Source organism: Bos javanicus, chromosome 10 (genome assembly GCF_032452875.1).
Source record: "Bos javanicus breed banteng chromosome 10, ARS-OSU_banteng_1.0, whole genome shotgun sequence".
Taxonomy (NCBI): Eukaryota; Metazoa; Chordata; class Mammalia; order Artiodactyla; family Bovidae; genus Bos; species Bos javanicus.
Window position 1 is genome coordinate 15063407 of NC_083877.1, and position 24828 is coordinate 15088234.

The 24828-nt window shown below is 43.2% G+C and overlaps 1 protein-coding gene across 3 annotated transcripts; it reads right to left on the bottom strand.

The window, feature by feature from the left end:
- Nucleotides 1-39: 39 nt before the first annotated feature.
- On the bottom strand, nucleotides 40-23358 carry LOC133255683 (uncharacterized). 3 transcript variants are annotated; one of them, XR_009739011.1, is made up of 3 exons: nucleotides 22924-23310; nucleotides 1232-1648; nucleotides 40-1118 (listed from the first exon to the last, which is right to left on the bottom strand). XR_009739011.1 is itself a non-coding variant. In XM_061430180.1 (2 exons), the coding sequence occupies exons 1-2, from the start codon at nucleotides 23317-23319 to the stop codon at nucleotides 1634-1636; spliced, it is 411 nt and encodes a 136-aa protein (XP_061286164.1). In that variant the 5' UTR covers nucleotides 23320-23358; the 3' UTR covers nucleotides 40-1633. The 3 variants fall into 3 exon arrangements, 2 of the variants coding, with proteins under 2 accessions (XP_061286164.1, XP_061286163.1); XM_061430180.1 differs by having other exon boundaries at nucleotides 40-1648; nucleotides 22924-23358; XM_061430179.1 differs by lacking the exons at nucleotides 40-1118; nucleotides 1232-1648 and adding an exon at nucleotides 5692-8231 and having other exon boundaries at nucleotides 22924-23358.
- Between the last annotated feature and the right edge of the window lie 1470 nt (nucleotides 23359-24828).

A 24828-nucleotide genomic window follows, 5' to 3' on the forward strand; every position in this document is an offset into this window, starting at 1 on the left:
CCCCCAGTGAAAAAATGCATTTATCACAGAGGCAAGAACTGTAAATGCAGATACAAAGTTTATTATTAGAGATATAGCATAACAGCAAGTGGGAGAGCACACAGAGAAATGGTTTGTTTAGTTTGAAGAAAGGCAGAGACGCACACCCAGAGAGAAAGGCTGTGGGTGTCCTCCCTAGTGAGGAGGAATGCAGTAAAGAGGTTATATAGCTCAGTTCTGGGTCTTTGTTTCCATTCAGGCCAATTATGTGGTTTCTTTTTCCTCACCTGACCTACTTGGGACCCTCCCCCGGGCGCACAGGCACCCCTCAGCCAAGATGGATCTTGAAGTGACGGCTTCTGAGAGGAGCAAGACTCATTATGGCCTGGTGTTATCCTCTGCCTTTTGGCCCACAAAGAACCTTTCTGCACATCTGTAGTGTCTCCCTTGTCCCAAAAGAGGGGGCAGGGAGATCCCTTAATCCTTTACTGAAGCAGGGTTTTTTGCTCCTCTTTGTTCTTGCCATGACTATTACCTTCAGGTGCTTACAAGAGAGAAACACTGGCTTATTTACCCTGTTTATGCTGTTACCTGCGTTTCAGAGGGCAATCAGAAGTCTGATTGAAAATGTCTTAACTGGAGCCCACCCATCTCTAGTCTCAGAAAATGCTAACAGTTCTAAATACCCAGCCTGAAGCCTACTTCTTGGTGCCCCATGAAATGCAAACAGGAGGCCAGCTGTAAATATCTAACCTGGAGCCTATCTATCGCCTACATCACAACTCTCACATCCATACATGACTTCTAGAAAAACCATAGTTTTGACTATACAGAGTTTTGTCAGCCAAGTTATGTCTCTGCTTTTTAGAATGCTGTCTAGATTTGTCATAGCTTTTCCCAAGGGGCAAGCATCACTGCTGCAGTGATTTGGGAGCCCAAGAAAATAAAATCTGCCACGGTTTCCATTCTTTACCCATCTGTTTGTCATGAAATGATGGGACCAGATGCCATGATCTTAGTTTTCTAAATGTTGAGTTTTAAAGCCAGCTTTTTCACTCTCCTCTTTCACCCTCATCAAGAGGCTCTTTAGTTTCTCTTCACTTTCTGCCATTAGGAGCCAGGATATATAGGAGTTTTTGCTGCAAAAAAAATGTAGTCAAATATCAGAAGATAACTGCTAGTCACAAAAAACAAATATCTCAAGTTAATGATTTTAGTGTGTGGGAAGAGGCAAGAGTCTGGGCTCACTGACCTTTGATATGCATCTTAACTATCTAGGGCCAGTATCTTGTTTCTCTCCATCCTGAATGCCCCTCAGGGTGCACATGGAGGGCAGCTGCAGTGGCTGATGGCTTGATGGTGGGCAAGAATTTTTTTTTTTGTTCACTTGGTGAAGGAAAATACAGCAGGTTCTAAGCAGGTTCTAAGTTTATTGCAGTTTATTGCAGGTTCTAAGCAAGGGAGTGGGAGACAAGCCTCAGATCTTCTTCACCTTAGTCTCTGAGTTAGGGTTTTTAAAGAGGAAGAATGAAGAGGCTGGGATTAATCATTGTCTTGCGACATTCGTTAATTGTTGTTTCAGGAGCCAAAGAATCTCCGATTATGATTCTTCAACCAGATGGTCCCATAGTTGGTGGTGGGGGGGGGACGTCTGTTAGTTCAACTTGCCCTGGAGAAACAACATGAGTTTGTATGTTAATGATGATATCTCTAATAGCAACTTTAGTACATTAACAATGTTATCAACAGCAATTTCAATCATCTGACTTTGGCTTACTAGTGTTCAGTTAGCACAGGACAGAGATCAGAGATGATGAGAAATGGAATTAATTTTGGACAGAGATATTAATCACGAACTCGGTTTAGAGGGACCTGGTTTCAGGTGGACATCCTAGTTGTGACTTGGAACTTCTGAACGAACAATGAAGTCCGAGCAGAAGTCTACCAAACACATAAGGGAAGCGTGTTCCAGGCAGAGGGAAGAGCCCACCAGGAGGCCTGGCATTCAGAGAGACCCTAATGTTTGGACTAACAGAAAACAGTTTAGTGAAAACAGCAGAAGGCAGGGAGGAAGAGCAAGAGGAGCTGACCTGGGAAAGGCAATAGAATTAAGGAGAGCCTTTATCCTGGGAACAAGGGGCAGCAGTTCAAAGCTATGAGGCAGGGGAGCACCATCATATTTGTGTTTTAGACCTCCCAGCATGCAGGGCAGATGGATGCAGGGAGGCAGGACTAGAGACCAGGAGGCGGAGCATGTGGGGCACAGTTGTTCTAGTGAGGATCCTGGACTGGTTACATAGTGGAAGGAGAAAATTGATAACATCAAGAATTGTGTGGGAGGGAACTTCCCTGCTTGTCCAGCAGCTAAGACTCTGTGCCCTCAATACAGGGGGCTGGGGTTCAAGCCCTGGTCAGGGAACTAGATCCCCATGCTGCAACTCAAGACCCAGCACGCCACAGTGAAGACTGAAGATCCTGCAACTAATACCGGGTGCAGACACACACACAGAGTTGTGTGGGAGGGACCACGGCTGTGACCTGGATGTCAGGGCTGAGGGGAGAAGAGCTCAGGCAGTGGCCAGGTTCTGCAGCAGGGTGGATGGTGGAGGTGCCCCTTGGGAAGGGGGTTAGAGCAGGTTTAGGCTAAGTGAGAATTGATCCTTGGACACGTTAAACTTGAGGTGGGTTAGGAAGGCTGATGGACCCATGGATCTGAAACTTAGGTCAGACCTGGGAGCTGGGCAGACAGACTTGTGAGTCACAGGAATACAGATGACAGAGCCTTAGAGGCTGCTTGGGGAGACAGTTTCCCTGTGAGAAAAGACAGCAGAGGGCAAAGCCTGAGAAGAGACAACAAGGGCCTACTGTACAGCACAGGGAACATATTAACCATAGTAGAAAATAGAAAAGAATACAGAATATAAAAGAATAACCATCTTGTAATAAATCATAATGGAAAAGAATATGAAAAAGAATATATGTATATGTATACACACGCACACACATGAGAAATTCCCAGTGGCTTAGCAATAAAGAGTCCACCTGCAATGCATGAGGCACAAGAGACACGGGTTCAATCCCTGGGTCGGGAAGATCCCCTGGAAAAGGAGATAGCAACCCACTCCAGTATTCTTGCCTGGAAAATTCCATGGACAGAGGAGCCTGGCAGGCCTACAGTTTAACATGGTGGCAAAGAGGCGGACACGACTGAACACGCTTGCAGATACACACACACACACACACACACACACACACATACGTAACTGAATCACTTTGCTGTACATCAGAAACTCACACAACATTGTATATCATCATATACTTCAATTAAAAAAAAAAAGTCGGAGAATAATTTACAAGGCAGACTGCCTGGATTTCAATCCTGGTATCGTCGCTAACTAGCTATGACCCTGGGGTACACTGCTCAACTTCTCTCAGCCTCAGTTTGCTCATCTGTAACGAGCCTGTTGCATCCCCGGCATGGATGATTCAATGAAATAATGCACATGCAGCCTTGACATAGAGCCTGGCACTGGTGGGTCTGTTATGTACAACAGTCTGTCTTTGGACCTGAGGTGTGCCTCCATGATGGATCTTCTTCTGTCCTATTTTCTTTTCTGTCTCTTCTCTTGAGAGACTTTTGTTGGGTTTATTCCTTATCCTTTTGATCACAGCCCAAATATCCCATCTTGGCAATGGCTGGCACATGCATCTGGGCCACTTCCCATCAACTTCAACTCCATCCTGGGCTCCAGCAGCCCGTAGGCCACACCCCAACACCCACCCCAGCCTCACTAAAGGGCACACTTGCTTTATAGCTCCCTTTCTCTCATTTCCTCCTCACCATGTCATCAACAAGCAGAGGATGTCCTTGCTTTGCACCAGGGAAAGCCAGTATAGCTGAGGTCAGCCAAGAACAACACTCAGACTGGATCCCAGATTTAATTTTGAGTTTGATCTTCCATCTACAGATTTTTCTATGCCTACATGAGAGAAGAAGGATTGAGGCTTCCCACTCTGACCCCAATCTTATTCTCTGCTGCCTTTGTGAGCCTGCTGGGCTCCGAAGGAAGGGACATACAGTGCCCTGTGATGTAATTATCATTTAATAATACCCAGAGGTGGGCGGCCAGTCATCAGAGGATGAGGTTGTGCAGTGGGGGCCTCTCTGGATCACTTAATCCTCCAATCCCTTAAATACCAACAAATCTGCCTCCTGGCTGGGGCCGACAGCTGCCCCTAAGTGGAGGGGAGTCCAAGCTGGCAGAGAGGCCAGGACTTTCTGAATGAACATAATGAACACTCCCTAGTCTGGTGGGATTATCAGCCCCCTCCCCCTTTCCTGTCCCATCAGGACTCTTTGAAAACACCATCTGCGTTAGCTCTCAAATTGCATGGAAACTAGGGGAGCAGGGCTGGGGCGGGGGATAGAGCAAATATGGCTCCAGTTCTTGGGCACTGAGGGGCACACATTTCCAAGGATCTTGCTTGCAACTCTCTGGAGCTATGGTTCCTGCCCACCGAGGGGCAAATGGTCTCAGCTGCAATTTCAGTGAACAGCATTAAGGAATTTTGCAGCTGGGGAGGTCCTTTGGAATGGTCCTGTGGTTTCAACTTTTATTTTAGCAGATGTTTTCACTCTTTTCCAACAAGAGCTGTATGAGCTCCTTCTAATTTTTATTTATTTTTATCTTGGGGCTGTGCTGCGCAGCATATGGGATCTCAGTTCCCCCAACCAGTGATAGGACCTGTGCCCCCTGCCCTGAGAGCACAAAGTCTTAATCACCAGTCCACCAGGGAAGTCCCATGAGCTCCTTGTTAATGCCTCACCTAAGACCCTCTCAGCCACACCTGTCTTCCCGGTCTTGCCATTTGTTTCACTCTAGCACAAGCCAATGGCAACCCCCACCGCACCCCCAAACTTCTGGCCTCAGGGTACAGGAGTGTCAGACACTCCATGGGGTGAACCTTTGCCCAGTAAGGGGCAGGGTTGGCTGGTGAATTTCTTTCTCTTCCTCTTTCTGAGTGGACTATCCTAAGCCTCACAGTTTCTTTGAAGAAGGTCCCACAAGATTGAGCATCAGGGGAGATGTGTGGGGGCCAGCCAAGCCCTTCGCCCTCTCCCACGTCTCTTTCTCACCCGGCTTTTCCCTCAGGTCTGCTTCTTTGGCATCGCATTCCCCCATAAAGTGTTGGCACATACACTTCTGCCTCAAGATCTGCTTGTTTGGAAACCGGAGATAAGATAACACTTGAGAAGGATGTTCAGTGTATAAAACAGAAGGGAGGCCACTCTCAGTGAAGAGAAACAGGGCCCCAGGTGTCATCTGTTTTTTTTCCCCCTGCCAGCTCCAAGGCAATGATCGAGGCTCCCTCACAAGGCTCCCCAAAGCCTTTGATCTCATTCATTTCTGCCATCCTGCTACTGAGGACACGAAGCCTGAAGTTGCACAGAGAGTTAGAAGCAAAGATGGGACTAGACTCTAGGCTTCTCACTCCAAATCTGGTGAAACGGATCCTCATCTTTCTATCAAGATTACATAAGGACTTCTGAAAATATTTCTTTTCCCAAAACATCTTCCTACACTACTCTGCCTCCCCCGAAGGCTTCCCCCACTCGGTTTTATTGAGAAATAACTGACATACATCACTGCGCACGTTCAGGCACACAGCATGATGGCTTGATTTAAGCATATTATGAAATGATTACAACAGGTTCAGCTAATATTCATCATCTCTCAGGAAGGCTTTGAAGTCCCCTGTTAGACTGTAGCCACCATCTGGGAGGCACAAGACATGGAGTTCCAAACTCAGAAGCTGGAACACAGGAGGGCAGACAGAGAGGAAATGGGGCAGGGAAGGCGCAGTGATGCTGGGGGAAAGGCAGTCGGGAAAGGCCTGATGCAGGGACATCTGCTGTGGGAAACAGGGGTTACGGCACAAGGACAGACCCCTGGGGAACAGGGACCTCAGGAGATGGAGACTGGCTTTCTCTACCAGCTGGTGTCACCTGTTGGACACACTCCCCCAGGCAGAAGTCATCCTCAAGGAAGCTTGAAGGGTGACCACACTGGGGGAAGAGACAGAAGGAGGTTGTTACCTCCAATTATTTTCATTAAAAATTTTTTAATATAATTGCTTTATAATTTTGTGTTAGTTTCTGCTGTACAGTGAAGTGAATCAGCTATATGTACATATATACCCCTCGCCTCTTTGACCTCTCTCCCACCCCCTCTTCGGACCCCTCTAGATCATCACAAGTCACTGAGCTGGGCTTCCTGTGCTTTATAGCAGATTCCCATGAGTTACCTATTTTACACGTGGGAATGTATATATGTCCATCCTAATCTCCCACTTCGTCCCACTCTCTCCTTCCCTCACTGTGTCCACATGTCCTCCCTACGTCTGCATCTCTATCCCTGCAAACAGTTTCACCTGTACCATTTTTCTAGATTCCACATATATGTGTTAATAATACAATATCTGTTTTTCTCTTTCTGACTGACTTCACTCTGTATGACTAACTCTATGGGCTTCCCAGGCGGTTCGGTGGTAAAGAATCCGCAGGTTCAATTCCTGGGTTGGGAAGATCCCCTGGGGTGGAAATGGCTACCCATTCCAGTATTTTTGCCTGGAGAATCCCACTGACTGAAGAGCTGGGTGGGCTACAGTCCATGGGGACGAGACTGCGCGCATGTGACAGACGCTAGGGCCATCTCATTAAGATTCGTGTGGCTGTGACCGCTAGAAACACCTGGGGCCAGGTCAAAGGCGAAAAGCGATTCTATATTATAGGGGCATGGGCATCTTAAGGAATCTAGGTACCAGGGTGCATCTGGGCCTTGGGGAACAGACAAGACCAGGACCTGGACTCAGAGAATCCCGGAAGCCACCTCCCTCCAACTCTGCTTCTGTTCCATCCCTTTCTCTCTCTCTGAAACTGGCTCTCCCTGTGTCCTAGGGAGCATCAGCATCAAATGGCCTCAGCCAGCAACTTCCAAGTTCACCTCGCTTCCATCCAGGAGGCAAGCAGAGTCAGCCTGGACTCTTCTGGGCCCAATGCTGAGCTCTCGTGCAGGTTCTGGTTGGACCAGCTTGAGGCAGGTGCCTCCCCTGGGCCCATCAGTGAGGGCAGATGCTCTAGAATCACAGCTGCTCCCTCTCTGGCCAGGCAGGCCAGGGAAGAAGCGGGTGGTTCATTACCTTGGGCTTCAACAAAAGCCCTAAAATAAGAGAGTCTGTGCTCCTCCACGCCTTAATGAAAGAGAGCGTTCTTTTCTACATTTGTTGTAAACTCAAACCTTGTCTGGAAGTCTGCCTCCCCGTTGGAGCCCAGAGCTGAATTATTCTCAGCCTCCCACTGCCGCACACCCCCCGACCCCGCATCTGCCACTGAAAGCTGGGCGAAGCTCAGAGTGGGTACCCCCACTGAGAGGGTACCAGGGCCTGCCACTGTCCACATCCTGGCTCTTATGTGAACATTAGTAAAGTTTACTTAAGTTTCATCTTAGACTTATTTTATAAAACAGGTCAGTGGGCTCAAAAGTCTTCCTTCAAAAGAATTTCTAAGGACATGCTCCTGAGCCTATGGTGGAAAAGGCTGACGTGAGCTTCTAAAACCAGAATTCATGTGGTGCTTCCTGCTTTGGGAGTCCATGGGTTCAATGCCAGAAAGGAACTCAGGTCCTTTCTTTCACTCTTATCAACTGCTGACAGCATCTATTGTACAACTGGTATGGGCTAGGCCCTGGTGCCTCCCTTCTACCATCACCAACCCCGACAAGCAGTGATCGTCTTTATGTCACCACAGTTTTGTATTTTCTTAAATTTCATATAGATGGAACCAACTAGCTTTTTCTATCCGGATTTTTCCACTTAGTATGATGCTTTTGAGATTCAGTATTTTGGTACATTTCAAGAGTTCAGTTCTTTTTATTACAAAGTAGAATGCTATTGTCTGGATGTACCATGGTTTGTTAATCCATTTGAGGGGCATTTGAGTTGTTTCCACTTTGGGGCTACTGTGATAAAGCTGCTAAGAACATTCACATACAAGTCTTTGTGTGGACCGATATCTTATTTCTCTTCGGTAAACACCTAGGAATGGGACTGCTGGCTCCAATGGTAATTGTCCCTTTAGCTTTATAAGAAACAGCAGAGTCTTCCCTGGCAGTCCAGCATTGGCTTAGCCTTCCAGTGCAGGGGGTGTGGGTTCGATCCCTGGTCAGGGAGCTAGGATCCCACATGCCTCGCAGCTAGGAAACCGAGACATAAAACAGAAGCAATACTGTAGCAAATTCAATAAAGACTTTGAAAATATTCCACATTAAAAACAAAAATCTTAAAAAGAAAAACTGCAAACTGGAAACAGAAATACCATTTCAAATGATCTTTAATCTTAAAAAACTTCAGATGCTTAGCTTAGCATGTATGCATCCTCAGTCGCTAAGTCACGTTCTACTCTTTTTGAATCCATGGACTGTAACCCTGCAGGCTCTGTCCATGGAATTCTCCAGGCAAGAATACTAGAAAGGATTGCCATTTGCTACTCCAGGGGATCTTCCCGACCCAGAGATCAAACCCATGTCTCTTGTGCCCCCACACTGACAGGCAGATTCTTCACCACTACGCCACCTGGCCACCTGGGAAACCCACTGTGCCTAGCAGTAGGACTCAAAAAAGACTACCTTCTGGACAACAGCAGAGGCAACCATGACAGTATCACCCTGATGACAAATCAAGTTGTACGTTTCGCTCCCGTGGCCTGGAGTTTGCTCACCCCTGCGATGTGAGAGCGAAGTTCTAAACTGGGCCATTCACCCCCAGCCTATGTCTCATCTTCCCCTGCCTTTCCATCATCTTCCTGTGCGGGGCTCTGGCCTGAGTGCCACATGCTGAGGTGGGTACAGGCCGTCTATACATAATGTATATATTGTCTGGGAATTAAGTTTCCACCCAAAGCAAAAAGCCCTAGCTGCCTGACTTTAAATTAACTATTCATTAGTTTGGCTACAGTATCCTCCATCAAACAATGGGCAAGTCATAAGGCTGAATAGACCCAGCAGACAAAGCGGGATCCCTTTTCCTAGCTGGATGTCTAACCAGAGCCAATTCTCAGTTACCCAATCAGTCAATAAGCATTTGCTGAACTGTACTGGAATAGTGCACATGGAACCGATATTTCTCGCAACCTTACAGTTCTTGCCCACCCACTCTGGGTACTGCCATTACTTTTTGACAGATGATCCAACAGAAACTTGAAGATGTGATGCGAGGTTACCCAGCAGAAGCCAGGATGAATTCCAGGTCTTCCTGCTTTGCCATCCCTTCCCTGGGTAACCCGTAAGGTAGTTGGGTTTGGGGTTGGGGTGGGGAGACGAGGCTAAAATGCACGAAACAAGACAATCCAATTTTTTCCCCAGGGCATTCCTAAAAAAAATTGACCACTGCATGAAAGTATCTTTTCCCCATTAAACGTAGTTTGAGTTGGGAATTTGTTCCTGATTAAGGCTCTGACATAAATTAAATGATGAAAATGTAAAATGAAAATAAGTAAAGTTATTACAAACAAATCTTTATAATAACTTGTTAGTAAAACCCTGTTCAGTCCTTATGAAACAGGCACAGAGCCATTGTAGACCTTAATTACACAAGGAGCCCTCTTCCACTGCAAATTTTCTTGTGTAACAAGAAAAACTTTATGTCTTTAATATGATTTAAAACTAATATGCTAGAAATGGTGAGCAGTGAACATATAGTTAGAAATGCTTTTATTAATGTTTAGAACAGCACTGGGAGAAAAATGCCAACTGCTTTGCCCTCTTTATAAAAGCTGGACTAACATTTTGTATGGATCTTATTTCTCTTTTGACAAGTTCTTACTCTCCATGGACAGGGTCCACAGATGGGCATCAGGGGACTTTGCACCACCTGAAATTTATGCAACATGTTTTGAGGATACATATACATTGCAGAGCCTCTAGCTTTCATCAGATCCTCACAAGCCTCTGTGATAGAGCCACAAATTTGAATCACTTATTTCTTAGTGTTTTTTCTATTCTAAGCAGTGGCATTAAAATTATTCCACTGACTTTAGGACCTTGCTGAGTTGGAATCATTCTTTTAAAAAGCAGCCTGGGAACTTCCCTGGTGGTTCAGTGGTTAAGAAACCACCTTCCAATACAGGGGATGTGGGTTCGACCCCTGGGTCGGGAAGATCCTCTGGAGAAGGGCATGGCAACCCACTCCTGTATTCTTGCCAGGAAAATCCCATGAACAGAGGAGCTTGGCAGGCTACAGTCCATGGGGTTGCAAAGAATCGAACATGACCGAAGTGACTTAACACCCACATGCCACAAGTAGAGAGCCCACGTGCCACAATGAAAGATCCTGCTTGCTGCAACAAAAACCTGAGGCAGTCAAATAAATAAATATTTAAAAATAAAAAGTAGCCTGGATCCTCTTGGTGGTGTGATGGGCTTGATTCCTAGAAGGGCTCCCTCCCATAAAACAACTGGATCGTGGAAAAAAAAATTTTTTTAATGCATTGCTGGGTATGCAGATAGTGAAGGAAATCATCGTTTCCTCACCACTAAAATTAAACAAAAATCATGGACCTGAGACTGGAGGAAGGAGCACTGATTAGAAAGCAAAGATTGGGCAGCCCTAAGGGCAAATGCCCATTTTAGCTGCTTCTGGGAAGCTTGCCCTTGGGCCAGTGGCAACATAAGGGATCCGCCTCAGGATTCCACCTTAGCTCAGTTTAAGGGATCGTCTTTTGTTACTGCTACTCTATGGATTTCCCGGGTGGCTCAGACACCCGGTAAATCGTCTGCCTACAAAGCGGGAGACCCGCGTTCGATCCCTGGGTCGGGAAGATCCTCTGGCGAAGGAAATGGCAACCCACTTCAGTACGCTTGCCTGGAAAATCCCATGGACGGAGGAACGTGGTAGGCCCCAGCCCATGGGGTCGAAAGGAGTCGGACACGACTGAGCGACTTCACTTCCACTTTCCACCTCGGAGATTGCCTCTGCCTCACTGAGGAGAAGCGGAAACTACATTTCCCAGAACCCTCTGCTTCCCAGAATCCTCTGCCCTGTAGGGATCCAATAGAGGCTGCGCGGAAGAGGCCGTTGGTAGAGATTCCGAAGTCATGTGCGAGGGAGAGGGCACAGTTCTCCAAGGGATTTGCAGACTCGTAAGCGGACAAGAGTTCATGGTAGCTTCAGGATGTGCTTCTTGAGGCTCACCTGCAACATGCTGCAGCCTGAGGGGGTGGGGGTGGGGGTGGGGGTGGGAGTCGCTTCCCAGAGGCTCTTGAGATTAGGGTGGTTCTTTCCCAGAGGTTCTTGAGATTAGAGTGGCCTTCAGGCAAGCCACAGTCGTGGGTGCTACAGACTGAAGTTGCAGTTGAAGGTTCCCTTACCTTTGCTTCCCCAAGGCTTCCAAGGGTTATATAAACCTCTGATTTCCAAGGCTTCCAAGGCTTATATAAACCTCTGATTTCCTGTGTCCAAAACTGAGATGCTTGGCATGCCAACTATCACTTTATTCTCTCTTGTTCCAAATTCACTTTTCAATACCTGTTCTGTGATCATGGACGAGCCTGATGTTAAGGTTTTCAGTAGATGGCACTGGAAAGACACTGGAGGAGGAAAAGGTTCTCCTGCTGGTACTGGTGCTGTACGTTGGAGGGTAGTATGGATGGGAGCGATTCGGGTGGTGCGCTGCCCACACACACACCCAGAACACACAATCTCTCAGTGACCTCCCAGCTCCTGCTTGGTCTGGTGATCACCTCCCACTGCGCTCAGACAGTGGATTGCAGGCCTCCCTCCTACAGTGGAGCTAAATTCCCTCTGCACACCTGCATGCCTGACCACCTGCGCCCTGGGCACTGCTCACCTGTGCTTCACTGGGTTGCTTCTTGGCTTTCCAGACATTGAGGACAGGCTCTGGCCCAGGCTACCTTTCAAACTTCTCTGCCATACAGTGGTCTGCAACCACATCTTCTCCAGTGCGGTCTGAACCCCAGCTTTGGGAGGGTAGCTCCCCTTCATAGTTTGTCCTTCCTTAGGTACTTTCTCTCAGCACTATATTCCTTTTTTTTTTTTTTTAAATAATGGTCCTATTTTATTTTGCTTATATATTTTTAATATTTTATATATTTATTTGGCTGTGCCAGGTCTTAGTTATGGCACGCAGGATATTTGATTTTCGTTAATGGCATGTGGGATTGTTGCAGCAAAAAGGAAAACAGAGGAATGAATTTTTCTCTTTCCCTTTCCTGAGAGCAAAGAAGATAAAGAGAACAGTGAGCAGGCCTGAACATTCCCAGTTTTTTTTTCATTTAACTGCTCCTAACTCTGAATGTCTGTAATTAAGTTTGCTTTTCTGCCCTCTAATTCTGCAGGAGCTACAATTCACATTTTTTCCCTCTGTTGCTGTTCAGTCGCTCAGTCATGTCTGACTTTGAGACCCCATGGATTGCAGCATGTCAGGCTTCTCTGTCCTTCACCATCTCCTGGAGTTTGTTCAAACTCATGTCCATTGAGTGAGTGATGCCATCCAACCATCTCGTCCTCTGTCGTCCTCTTTTCCTCCTGCCTTCAATCTTTCCCAGCATCAGGGTCTTTTCAAATGAGTCAGTTCTTCACATCAGATAGTCAGAATATTGGAGCTTCAGCTTTAGCATCAGTCCTTCCAATCAAGATTCAGGGTTGATTTCCTTTAGGATTGACTGGTTTGATATCTCAAGAGTCTTCTCCAACACTACAGTTTGAAAGCATCAGTTCTTTGACACTCAGACTTCTTTACAATCCAACTCTCACATCCATACATGACTACTGGAAAAACCATAGCGTTGACTATATGGACCTTTGTCAGAAAAGCAATGTCTCTGCTTTTTAATATAGTGTCTGTGTTTGTCATAGCTTTTCTTCCAACAAGTAAGCATCTTTTAATTTCATGACTGCAGTCACCGTCGACAGTGGTTTTAGAGCCCAAGAAAATAAAATCTGTCACTGTTTTCCCATCTATCTGCCACGAAGTGATGGAACCAGATACCATGATCTTAGTTTTTTGAATGTTGAGTTTTAACAAGCTTTTTCACTCTCACATTCATCAAGAGGCTCTTTAGTTCCTCTTTGCTTTCTGCCATAAGGGTGGTACCATCTGCATATCTGAGGTTGCTGATATTTTTCCCAGCAATCTTGGTTCCAGCTTGTGCTTTATCCAGCCCAACAGTTTGCATGATGTACTCTTCACATAAGTTAAATAAGCAGGGTGACAATACAGCCTTGACATACTCCTTTTCCAATTTTGAACCAGTCTGTTGTTCCATGGTCGATTCTAACCATTGCTTCTTGACCTGCACACAGGTTTCTCAGGAGGCAGGTAAGGTGTTCTGGTATTCCCAACTCTTTAAGAATTTTTCCTTTGACTCTATGCTAAATACATTCCCTATCTGGTATTTACCCTTACAACACCCTTCCCCTTGTAGTTACACATCAGAAAGAAGGCCACAGAGACATGGAACTGCCAGACTCAATTACTGTGTTACTGACACCAGCCTGTGACTGTCTTTGAAATAATGCAAGAGGAAGAAATCAAGATGCTATCATCTTTGTTCCTTGTCACTGATTCCTGACAGCCAGCCCTTGCCTTATGTAAGCCCCTAGACTCCTCATGGAGGGGTCAGTTCTTGAGGCCTGAGCCTACGCTGTTCCCCTCTCCACCCGCTGAGGACTAAAGCCACCTTTCTATTTCCTCCAAACTCTCCGTATTTTTTTGTTCAACTTTGGTGGCCAGAAAAGGCCAAGATTTTGGCCAGCAACAGGATCTTTAGTTGTGACATGCCAACTCCTAGTTGCGGTTTATGGGATTTAGTTCCCTGACCAGGGATGGAACCTGGGCTCTGTGCATTGGGAGTGCGGAGTCCTAGCCACTAGACCACCAGGGGAGTCTCTGCATTATAGTTATTTTTATATCTTATAGTTACTCTTTTATCTTAGCTTAGTAATTCTTGATATTAAACATACTCTGTTTAAATCACTGTGTGATTTCCATTTTCTGATTGGACAAAGGTGGATACACTTGGAATTCATAGAGTATTTGGCTTCTGTTTTCCCAAGAAGAGCCTGACTAATAGAGGCTAACCATAGCCCTGGGTCTGTAGGCATCTTGGCACTGAGCAGAAGCAAATGCATTCTTCTCTGGGGTTTACTTTCCTGCTTAGGTCCTTAAGACTCATCTGTTCATGTAACAGATTTGTTGAGCACCTGTTATGTATCAGTCATTGTTCCAGATGATGGGGCTATACTAGTGAACAGAAGAAAAACCCTACTTTATATTTTCACAGAAATATATCATCAAATATAGAAGGAAATATGCTACCATGAATAGAAGACAAAATAGAACACATTTATCAATAGATCTCTATGGTTTTTAGATATTGCAATTTTCAGATAGAAGAAGATATAAATAACTAGAAGGGAAATGTTTAAAGAAATAAAAGATGGGGATTTCTTGGTGGTCCGGTGGTTAAGAATCCACCTGCCAATGTAGGGGACATGGGTTTGATCCCTGGTTCAGGAAGATTCCACATGCTGCAGGGCAACTGAGCCCACGTACCACCAACTGCTGAAGCCTGTGAGCTCTAGAGCCCGTGCTCCACAACAGTGAGAAGCTGGCGCACCTCAGGTGAGAGCAGCCCCTGCTCACCGCGACGAGAGAGAGCCCATGTGAGCAGCAAAGACCCAGCACAGCCAAAAATAGACAATCCCATTGCTTTCCTCATGGGAAAACCTTCTGGCAATTTCTCACACTGTTAAATAGAGCTACTATATAACTTAGATATACAGGTATATAACCAAGAGAAAAGAAAATATATATTCACACAAAAACAGGTACATAAATGTTCACGGCAGCATTATTCATAATACTCCCAAAGTAGTAACAATCCAAATGTCCATCAACTGGTAAATGAATAAACACAATATGGTAGACCCATATAATGGAATATCATTCAGCCACAAGAAAGAACAAAGTAATGATATTTGCTAAAATATGGATGAAAATTGGAAACATTTTGCTAGATGAAAAAAACAGTTATAGAAGGTTTTTTATATATATGTGTATATATATATAGTATGATTCCATTCATATGAATTGTCTCCAATAGGCAAATCCAAAGAGAAAGAAACTAGATTAGTGATTTTGGGGAGACGAGGGTAGAAGGAAACTGGCAGTTATTGCTAATGAGTATAGAGTTTCTTTTCAGGGTGATAGAATTTTTCAAGAATTCATGGTAATTATTTCACAACTTCTGTGAATGTGAATTGTACACTTTCAAAGGGTGAATCTTACTATTTGCAAATTATATCTCAGTAGAGCTGTTATTTTTTTAAATGAGCAAGGCAAAGAGACTATTGAAAATGACGAGACGCATCTGAAAAGAGAGCAAATAGAACTTAACAAATTAGTTGTTGAGATTAAAAACTCAATAGACAGACTAAATAACAGATTATACATAGCTGGACAATGAATTAATGAACTGGAAGATAGATCTGAGAAAATTACCAGAATGCAGTGCAGTGTTCTTGCCTAGAGAATCCCAGGGACGGGGAAGCCTGGTGGGCTGCCGTCAATGGGGTCGCACAGAGTCGGACACGACTGAAGCGACTTAGCAGCAGCAGCAGCAGCAGTGCAGAGAGTCAAGGAGATGAGAAATATCAGTGAGAGGTTAAGGGAAGAACAGATGGAATGAGAAGGTCTAAAATATATCCAACCAGAATCCCAGAAGGAGAGAATAGAGAGAATAAAGAAGCAATGTTTGAAAAGCTAATGGCTAAGAATTTCCAGATCTGATAAAAGACACCAACACGTGGACAGGAGAAAAAGAACATGCATCCAGCAGGTTAAAAAAAGACACACACATGGACACATTGTAGAGAAACCACAGAGCATTAGAGGCAACAATGTTAAAAGCAGCTAGAGGGAAAAGAAAAACTGCCTACAAAGAAACAACAAATCAGACAGTAACAGTAACAGCGAATCTAAAAGGCAGAAAGATGACTTCTAAGTACACAGAGAAAATAACTACTAACCCAGAAAACAGTAAAATAAACTATTTATTTAAATAAACAGTGAAATAGCAGTTAAAATAACTGCAAAACACTGCTAATGAAAGATGGTGATGACACGTAATGTGTGGGGTTGAAAAGGACAGGCACAGATACTGGCCAATAATAATTTATAGGTGGGGAAGGAGAGGAAGGCTGGTAAGAGGAGGAAGAGTGCTGGGAGTTCTTCTTGGAAAGGTTCAGGTATTGATCACTTTAGACTTTGTTAAACGTACCTGGTAAAATTTCAAGAGTAATTACTAAAAACAGAGATAGTATAACCGCCACACCAGTAGAGGAGAAAACAGTAAGAATACAAAGTCAGTTTAGGGAGGGAAAAATGGAGAAATTTAGAAAAGGAGAACAAATGAAAAATAAATGTTAAGATGGTAGAAATATTTTCTGTAATGACAAGTATGGCCCTCCCCTGGTGGTCCAGCGGTTGGGAATCTGCCTGCTAACGCAGGGGACACAGTGTTCCATCCCCGCTCAGAGAAGATTCCACATGCCCCCAGAGCAACTAAGCCTGCGCACCACAACTACTGCCCCCCCCTACCCCGCCCCTGCTCTGGAGCCCTTAAGCCAAAACTACTGAAGCCCACGTGCTCTAGAGCCTGCCTGTGCTCCGCAACAAAAGAAGCCACAGAGGAGCCCACCCACTGCAACTAGAGAATAGCCCCTGCTCTCCACAACTAGAGAAAGCCCTCGCACAGCAACGAAGAGCCAGCGCAGCCAATTAAAAAGAAAAAAAAAAAAAAGAGTAACCACAAGTATAAAAGGGACAAACAATTAAAAGAGCTCAGATCTAGATTTTTTAAAAATCTAGACACACCTAAAATTAAAAGACAGAGAAAGGATGAACGGAAAATGATGAACAAAAGCAAAAGCTAATTAAAAGAAAGCTGGTGTGGTTATATTGATATTAGATAAAATAGACTATAAAGCAAAAATGTATTTATCAGTTTAATGATAAAAGGTTTAATCCATCAGGAAAATATAATGGTTCTAAAGTTGTGGGTGCCTACTAAAATGTACAGAACTATGGATAGAAATTGACTAATCCACTAACATAGTGGGAGATTTCAATACAGAGCTCTCAATTATTAATGGGTCAAAAAAGATTGGAATAACACATTCAACCAGCTTGATTTAGTGGATATTTATAAATCACTCTACATCCAACAATCAACGAATAGACATTCTTTTCCAGTGCACATGGAACATTTCCAAAAATTGACTATATAGGCCATAAAGCCAGTCTCAACAAATTTCAAAGAATTTGATTCACATTAATCACATTTTATGACCTATGATCATGGATAGAGCTTATGCAATTAAATTAAAAGTCTTTAACAGAAAGATAAATGACAGCGTCCTCTAAGTTTTAAAAATTAGAAAGTACATTTCTATATAATTTATGAGTCAAGTAAGATATAATAGAAATTAAAAGTTGTATATAAATAACTATATGATACATGATGAAAATTGTAAATATCAAAACTGGTGGGTGTAGCAAAAATGGTAATTACAGGGAAATTTATTGCTTTAGATATTTACTTTAAAAAAGGCTGAAAATTAATGAGCTAGCTTTCACTCTAAGAGAAAAAAAAAAAAAAACCCAATAGAATAAACACAAAGAAAGTTTAAGAGTAGATATAAAGATAAGAGCAAAAATTTATGAAACGAAACAAATAGACAATAGAGATGATCAACAAGCCATGGCCAGATAAAATAGGCAAACTTCTGGTAAGATTCATTTCAAAAGAGGGTTGTAAGTAGCATGCATAAACAAGTAGTAATAGGAACAGAGAACTGAAGAAAGCTGCAAATACAGAAGAGATTAAACAGATAAGTGAGCATACTATAAAGCACATTACATCAGTGAATTTAAAAACTTATTAAAAAGGGAAACATTTCTAGAAAAATACAACTTATCAAAGCTGTTACCAGAAAGCTCGAGTTTTCAACAGTATTAAGGAAATTAAATCAGTTTCAATGTCTTAAAAAAAATAATAAACAAACAAAAAAAACAAGCCTTGCCATTTTTCGGGCAATTCCTAGCAGATTTTCACAGAACAAATGATTCTAATTTCACACAAAGAATATCAAATAAAAGCACTCATATGCTTTTATTAACCTCATATGAGGTTAATAGTTGAGTTAACCTCAACTCATATGAGGTTAATATAACCCTGAGATAAAATCAATCAAGAACTGTATGAAAAAGAAAATTCAGACCAGAATCCCTCACGAACATAGATGGAAATATTATAAACAAACTACTAGCAAATCAAGTCCAACAGCTTATGTTAAGGGCAATTCATCATAACTAAGCTGGATTTATCCCAAGAATATTTGGATCATTTAACATTAAAGCCTATAACTTTAATTCATCACATTAATTGGTTAAAGGAGAAGTTGTATGATTATCTAAATAGATGTAGTAAAGGCAGTCAGTAAAAGTTAACGTCCATTCTTGTTAAAAAAAAAAAAAAACTCTTAGAAAAGCAGAAATAAAACAAAATTTCCTAACATTAAAATGTAATCTTTTAAAAAAAAGCCTACAGGAGGGACTTCCCTGACAGTCCAGTGGTTAGGACTCTGAGCTACCACTGCAGGGGACACAGGTTTGATTGCTGGTCAGGGAACTAAGATCCCACATACCACATAGTATGGCCAAAAAGCAAAAAAAAAAAAAAAAAGAAGACAATAGTCATCATTTATAATGGTGAATCATTGAAAGCATCATTCCTTTAAGAGGAGAATGAAACAGAAGTGTCTGCTATCGCCTCTTCTGCTCCACAAGGCAAGGGCAAGACAGACAGGAGAAAGAAGGAAACAACACTGTCATTATTTGCAGCTAACATAATTGTATATGTAGAAAACCCTCAAAGAATCTGTGGATAAATTACTACAACTGATCAGAGAGTTTACCAAACCAAACTTGTTAAATACAATTCACCAAAGTTGCTAAATATAGAAACTGATACACACACACACACACATTTTTCCAGATTAAGATCTTAAGCTTAAAATAAGAAAAAGACAAACCAGTTACAAATGGGCAAGATGTGAATACGCACTTTATGAAAAAGGAAACATAAGTCTCCCACTTAAATTAAAATATGCTTGACCTCACTGACAGCCATGAAAATACAAGTCAATGCCATGATAAGAACTGATTTTCCAGGCTTCCCTGATGGCTCAGGGGTGAAGAGTCCGCCTGCCAATGCAGAAGACGTGTGTTTGATCCCTGATCTGGGACGATCCCACAGGCCACACAGCAGCTAAGCCTGTGGGCCACACGACTGAGCCTGTTCTCTAGAACCCAGGAACTACAACTACCGAAGCCATGCGTCCTAGATCCTGTGCCCTACGACAAGAGAAGCCCAACCGTGACTAGAGAGTAGCCCTCACTCGTTGCAACTAAAGGAAAGCCTGCACAGCAACAAAGATCCAGCACAGCCGATAACTCCATTGGCAATAATTAAGAAATTAGTAACACCAAGTACTGGTGAAGATGAAAATCAGTGGAACCTTTTATATACAACAAATGGAGTGTAAATTGGTACAACTCTGAAAGACACTTTGGTTATATGCATTTTGTAAAATTGAACTAGACATATTACAAAGAAATTCTTAAATATGCATAAAAATATTCACTGCTGTATTGTCAAGATGGCAAAACATTGGAGGCTATGAAATGTCCATTGACAGGAGAATGGGTAAATGGATAAATAAATAGCTGTCTCTTCCCACAGCGAATCAACTCCAGCTATACACGTAATATGGTCAAGTAAATGTATGGAAAAGGCAAGTTGCAGAAAACTACATAAAATCATGATGCCACTTTTATAAAGCTCAAATGAGCAAATTAGACAATATTCCATTTAGGGATGCATACAGAAATGATAAAACCTTTTTAAGAAACCAAGAAAATGGTCAACATAAAATTCAAGCCAGTATTATCTCTGGTGAGGCAGGATAAGATAGGAAAAAGGCATACAGATGGATGGATGCGTGATAGGTAATGTTCTAGTTCTTAAGTTGGATGGTGCGTTTCCAGGTGTTTATTTTCTGTTGCACTTATTATTTCCATATATCATTATAGCAAATCAGATCAGATCAGATCAGTCGCTCAGTCGTGTCCAACTCTTTGCGACCCCATGAATCGCAGCACGCCAGGCCTCCCTGTCCATCACCAACTCCCGGAGTTCACTCAGACTCACGTCCATCGAGTCAGTGATGCCATCCAGCCATCTCATCCTCTGTCGTCCCCTTCTCCTCCTGCCCCCAATCCCTCCCAGCATCAGAATCTTTTCTAATAAGTCAACTCTTCGCATGAGGTGGCCAAATACTTTGTATTAAATATTTGTAACATGGCCTGTAGTTTCCTATTCTTACCACTATGTGGCATGCTAGTCTGCCAGTAAACTTTTGTAACTTCTGAATGGGAAAGTGAAAGTGTTTGTCAGTGGTGTCCTGACTCTTTGCAACCCCATGGACTGTAGCCCACCAGGTTCCTCTTGTCTGGGGAATTCTCCAGGCAAGAATACTGGAGTGGTTAGCCATTCCCTTCTCCAGGGGGTCTTCCCAACCCAGGGATCAAACCTGGGTCTCCTGCATTGCAGGGAAATTCTTTACCTGAATGCGAAAGGCTAGTGAAAATAAAACCCTACTTAATGACACAGTTTTCGCAGCACGCAATTTCCTCTATAGAAACACATGCAAAATGTCAGACAGAAAAAAAAAAAAAAAAAACAGAAAAAAAAAATGTCAAACAGGGTTTTTTGTTCTGAGTGTTCACATGCACAACCAGAGCAGCTCAGGTGCACATTACTTTGACCTGGAGCTTGCTTGCACCTATGTGGCCAGGTTTTGTTTTTCCTTCCTTTTTGCCTGTGTAGCCATTTTTGCAAACTTAAAAGTGTACCTTCTTAAATGTTAATTTTTATTTCTCAGAACTTTCCAATATTTCTCAAGGTGTTCATTTCTGAATTAACAAATAGAGCGTAAGGTTGGTTATTTGGCTTCCCTCTTGGCAATGGGGCTTCCCTGGTGGCTGAGTGGTAAGGAATCTGCTTGCTAATATAGGAGATGCAACTCAATCCCTGGGTTAGGAAGAACCTCTGGAGAAGAAAATGGCAACACTCCACTATTCTTGCCTGGACAATCCCATGGACAGAGGAGCCTGGTGGGCTACAGTCCATGGGGTTGCAAAAGAAAAACAACAAGCTGGTAATTGACACATCTAACTTCCCCTTCTAATATTTATTGAATAGGAGTTGTTTTGTAGCATTAGCATTAGAACCACTGTTTTAATGAACGTCTGGGTGACACTGTTATATACAGGGATATTTTAAAATCAGTAACAGTGTTAAAATAGAGACTCAATATTCATGACACTCATCAAAATCACTCACAGGAATTCTGCTGTCAAATTCCACCAGTCACAGGAAGTGATTGACAAAAGTTGGTAGGTATTTGTTTTAGCAGCCAGTGTTATGCCACCCAGAGGCAACTACACAAAGTCTTCAGCCACCCACTTCCTTTTTCATGCTCTAGACCTGCTCCTTGCACTCTATCAGCCACCAGCCACATGTGGCAATTGAGGTCTTTTAAAAAGATGTGCCCTAAGTATAAAATATATACTGAATTTTGAGGACTTAATATGAAAAAAAAAACTCAGTAATTTTAATAATGATTACTTGTTGAGATGATAATACTTTTTGATGCCAAAAGCTCAGCTTCTCTGTATACTGGTGCCAAATCAAATCTTGCAGACAGTTTCGGGTGAAGCAGAAAAGGATAACTCTATTGCTTTGCCAGGCAAAGGGGGACACAGTGGGCTAATTGCTTTGCCAGGCAAAGGGGGACACAGTGGGCTAAAGCCCTCAAACCATGTGTCCTCACTTGGGGAAGACAGTGAGAAGTTTTATATCAATTGTTTGTATGTATTCCTTGATGGGATACATTGTATCCCTTGTCCAAAGGGTGCTCTTGACTGTTTCTCCTCGTCTTGCATCCCTTCTCTTCCCTAAATAACAGCTGCTTGAATCTGACTGGAACTCAGGGGAGGTCATGGAGGCTGAATGAAGGCTATTTCCTAAAATCAAAGAAATGGGGGACACAAAGTGCTGTGCCCAGGAGACACACAGAGCCCTGCTCAGTATTATTTTGGATATGTTAGGGAAAATAAAATCTATTATTAAAATTACTCTCATCTGTTTCTTTTTACCTTTTTTATTGGACACTAGAACATTTAAAATTACATAATGCGGCTCGCATGTGCGGCTCACGTTTTATTTCTATTGGACAGCACTGCTCCAAATGTTACAATACTTGTGCTCCCTACGTACCAGGGCCGGCTTCATGGGTGTGTGGCCAGTGCACTCGAATAGGGGCGTCCCATGTTGGGAAGTGCCTTGCATTTCACTTAATGCTCTGCTGTCACTGCCTTGATAACCTTAATTGTACCTTACTGCTGTCACTTCAGTCGTTTCTGACCCTTTGTGACCCTGTAGCCTAACAGCTCTCGGTCTTTGGGATCCTCTAGACAAGAATACTGGACTGGGTTGCCATGCCCTCCTCTGACTGTATCTTAGAATTTTACATTTCAGAAGGAAGTCTCCTAGAACAATGGAGCATGCGCCAGGGGCTAGAAGCCCTGGTTCCTGCGCCATCCTGCCTTCCGCGGCCTCCGTGTCTGTGGCCCTGCTGCCCCCTTCCGACCCCGGCTGGGTTCTGGGCGCGCGGTGAGAAGGGGCAGGGCTCTAACTGTGGCCATCCCTTCCCCTGCCTGGCTGCTAAGGGTCACCCACTCACCCGGGTCCAGGGGCGAGAGCTGGACCGATGCGAAGGTCTCCATACCATTGGGAGTCGCTTTTCTGCCCCGGTGTGGGCGGCGGGCCCTAGGGAAGGAGAGACACCTGACCTGAAGTCGCTAGGCTTCGCCCGGCGAGGACGCGGCGCCGCGGTCAGCAGCTGGCAGGAGCCGGACCCAGCAGCCCGGCGCCGGCCTTCTTCGCTGCCTGCCTGCGGGAGGGATGCGCCCTGCGGGGCCGTCCAGGAGAGAGTGTCCGCTGGCCCCTGGAGCGCCGCGTACTCCGGCTCTGAGCTTGGGGGTGGATTGGGAGGGCTCCTTTCCTCTTTATCATCTTCCTCTGTCTCTCTAGCGTTTGCCTCTTCTGGACAGTTCAAGACACCCCCGGAGCAAATCATAACTCACAAATTGTGTGATTTCTGTATTGTGTAATTCCGTGTGTGAATACTATGATATTTGTATTTAAAACTGGCATTTTAAATATAGAATGGCATTTACATCTACTTTTAAACTGGCATTTAAAAGTAGAAAGGTGAAAGGTAAAACCCATGTTTATAATTTTAAATTTTAATTTACTTTATATTTTTAAATTAAAAACTTCAATTGTGGCAAAATACTCAACACAGAATTTACCATCTTAATCATTTTAATCAGCTCAGTAGCTTCAAGAATGTACATTGCCGTGCAACCAACACATCCATATTGCAGTGTGTGTCAGAAATTTGCTTCCTTGTTAAGACTAAATAATATTCCATTGTATGTGTATACCAAATTTTATTTATCCACTCATCCAGCAATAGCATTTGGGTTGCTTCCACTTTTCGCTGTTGTAAATAATGTTGCTATTAATTTTTCTGCATAAGTATCGCTTTACCTTCGTTTTTGCTAAAATAAACAAAACTGCTTTTGTTTATTTAGACTCGGTACATACATCACTTTGCATACTTGTGAGTGCATTTGTAGGATAAATTCCTGAAAGTAAAATCATTGTGTCAAAGGAAATATGCCTTTTATGATTTGTTAAATATTGTCAAATTGCTGTCCACAGATGTTGAACCATTTTTCACAGCCTCACCAACTCTGTATGTTTTCAGAATTTTTGATCTTTCACAATGTGATAGATTGAAAATATTTCCATTAATAAGAATGAACAGAAACATGTGAAATATGTTTAAACCCATGAGTTTGTAGTAATACAATAAACTTCCCCTGAAACCCAAAATGTTTACTTTTGGAGGATGCTAGGGAAACAATTCATTATTTTGAAACCAACAAACGAAAACAAAAAGAAAGAATGAAGAATGGCCTGCCTTGTCTATGTAAACTGTATGCCAGGATAGCTAACTAGTTAACAAGAGGAAGTGTCTTTTTATAAAAAATATTCTCATGCAAGCACTAAGGAAATGATAAAAGTAGGCAACAATCATCAATTGTTGGCAGAGATGGACATAAATGAGAAAGAGATGATTAGACATCCATCTATGCTTTATAACAGGAGACCACCATGCTGCCTCTCAACTGTTCTTGCCTAAACATTCAAAGCTGAATCTGATCAAGTCATCATATCTAACTGCCAACAAGTTACAGAAAATACAGGGATAGGAAGACTGTGTTAACATATCAAGGAGATGCAACCGGCAAAATTCAGACTGTAGGAAACTCTACAGAAACAGTGATAATTTCTTCAATGAATAAATTAAACAAAGAAAAAGGAAAAAAGGAGGGGAGGGATAGGAAATCTCTAAATTAAATTTAAGGTAGATAGCAACAAAATGCAACATATGGGTCCTATTCAGATACTGTTTCAAACGAAAAAAAGTGCTATCATTTACAAGGCAGTTGGGAATGTGAACCCTGATTGGATATTTAATGATGCTAAGGAAATAATTGTTGATTTTAAGATATTA

Bases quoted from the DNA above. Each gene is read 5' to 3' on its own strand.
- LOC133255683 (XM_061430179.1), bottom strand. From the start codon at position 23,319: ATGATTTGCTCCGGGGGTGTCTTGAACTGTCCAGAAGAGGCAAACGCT. The intron at 8,232-22,923 runs GTGAGTGGGTGA...TCGGTTTCCTAG, and splicing joins GCTCTCGCCCCTGGACCCGG to CTGCGAGGCATGTGGGATCC.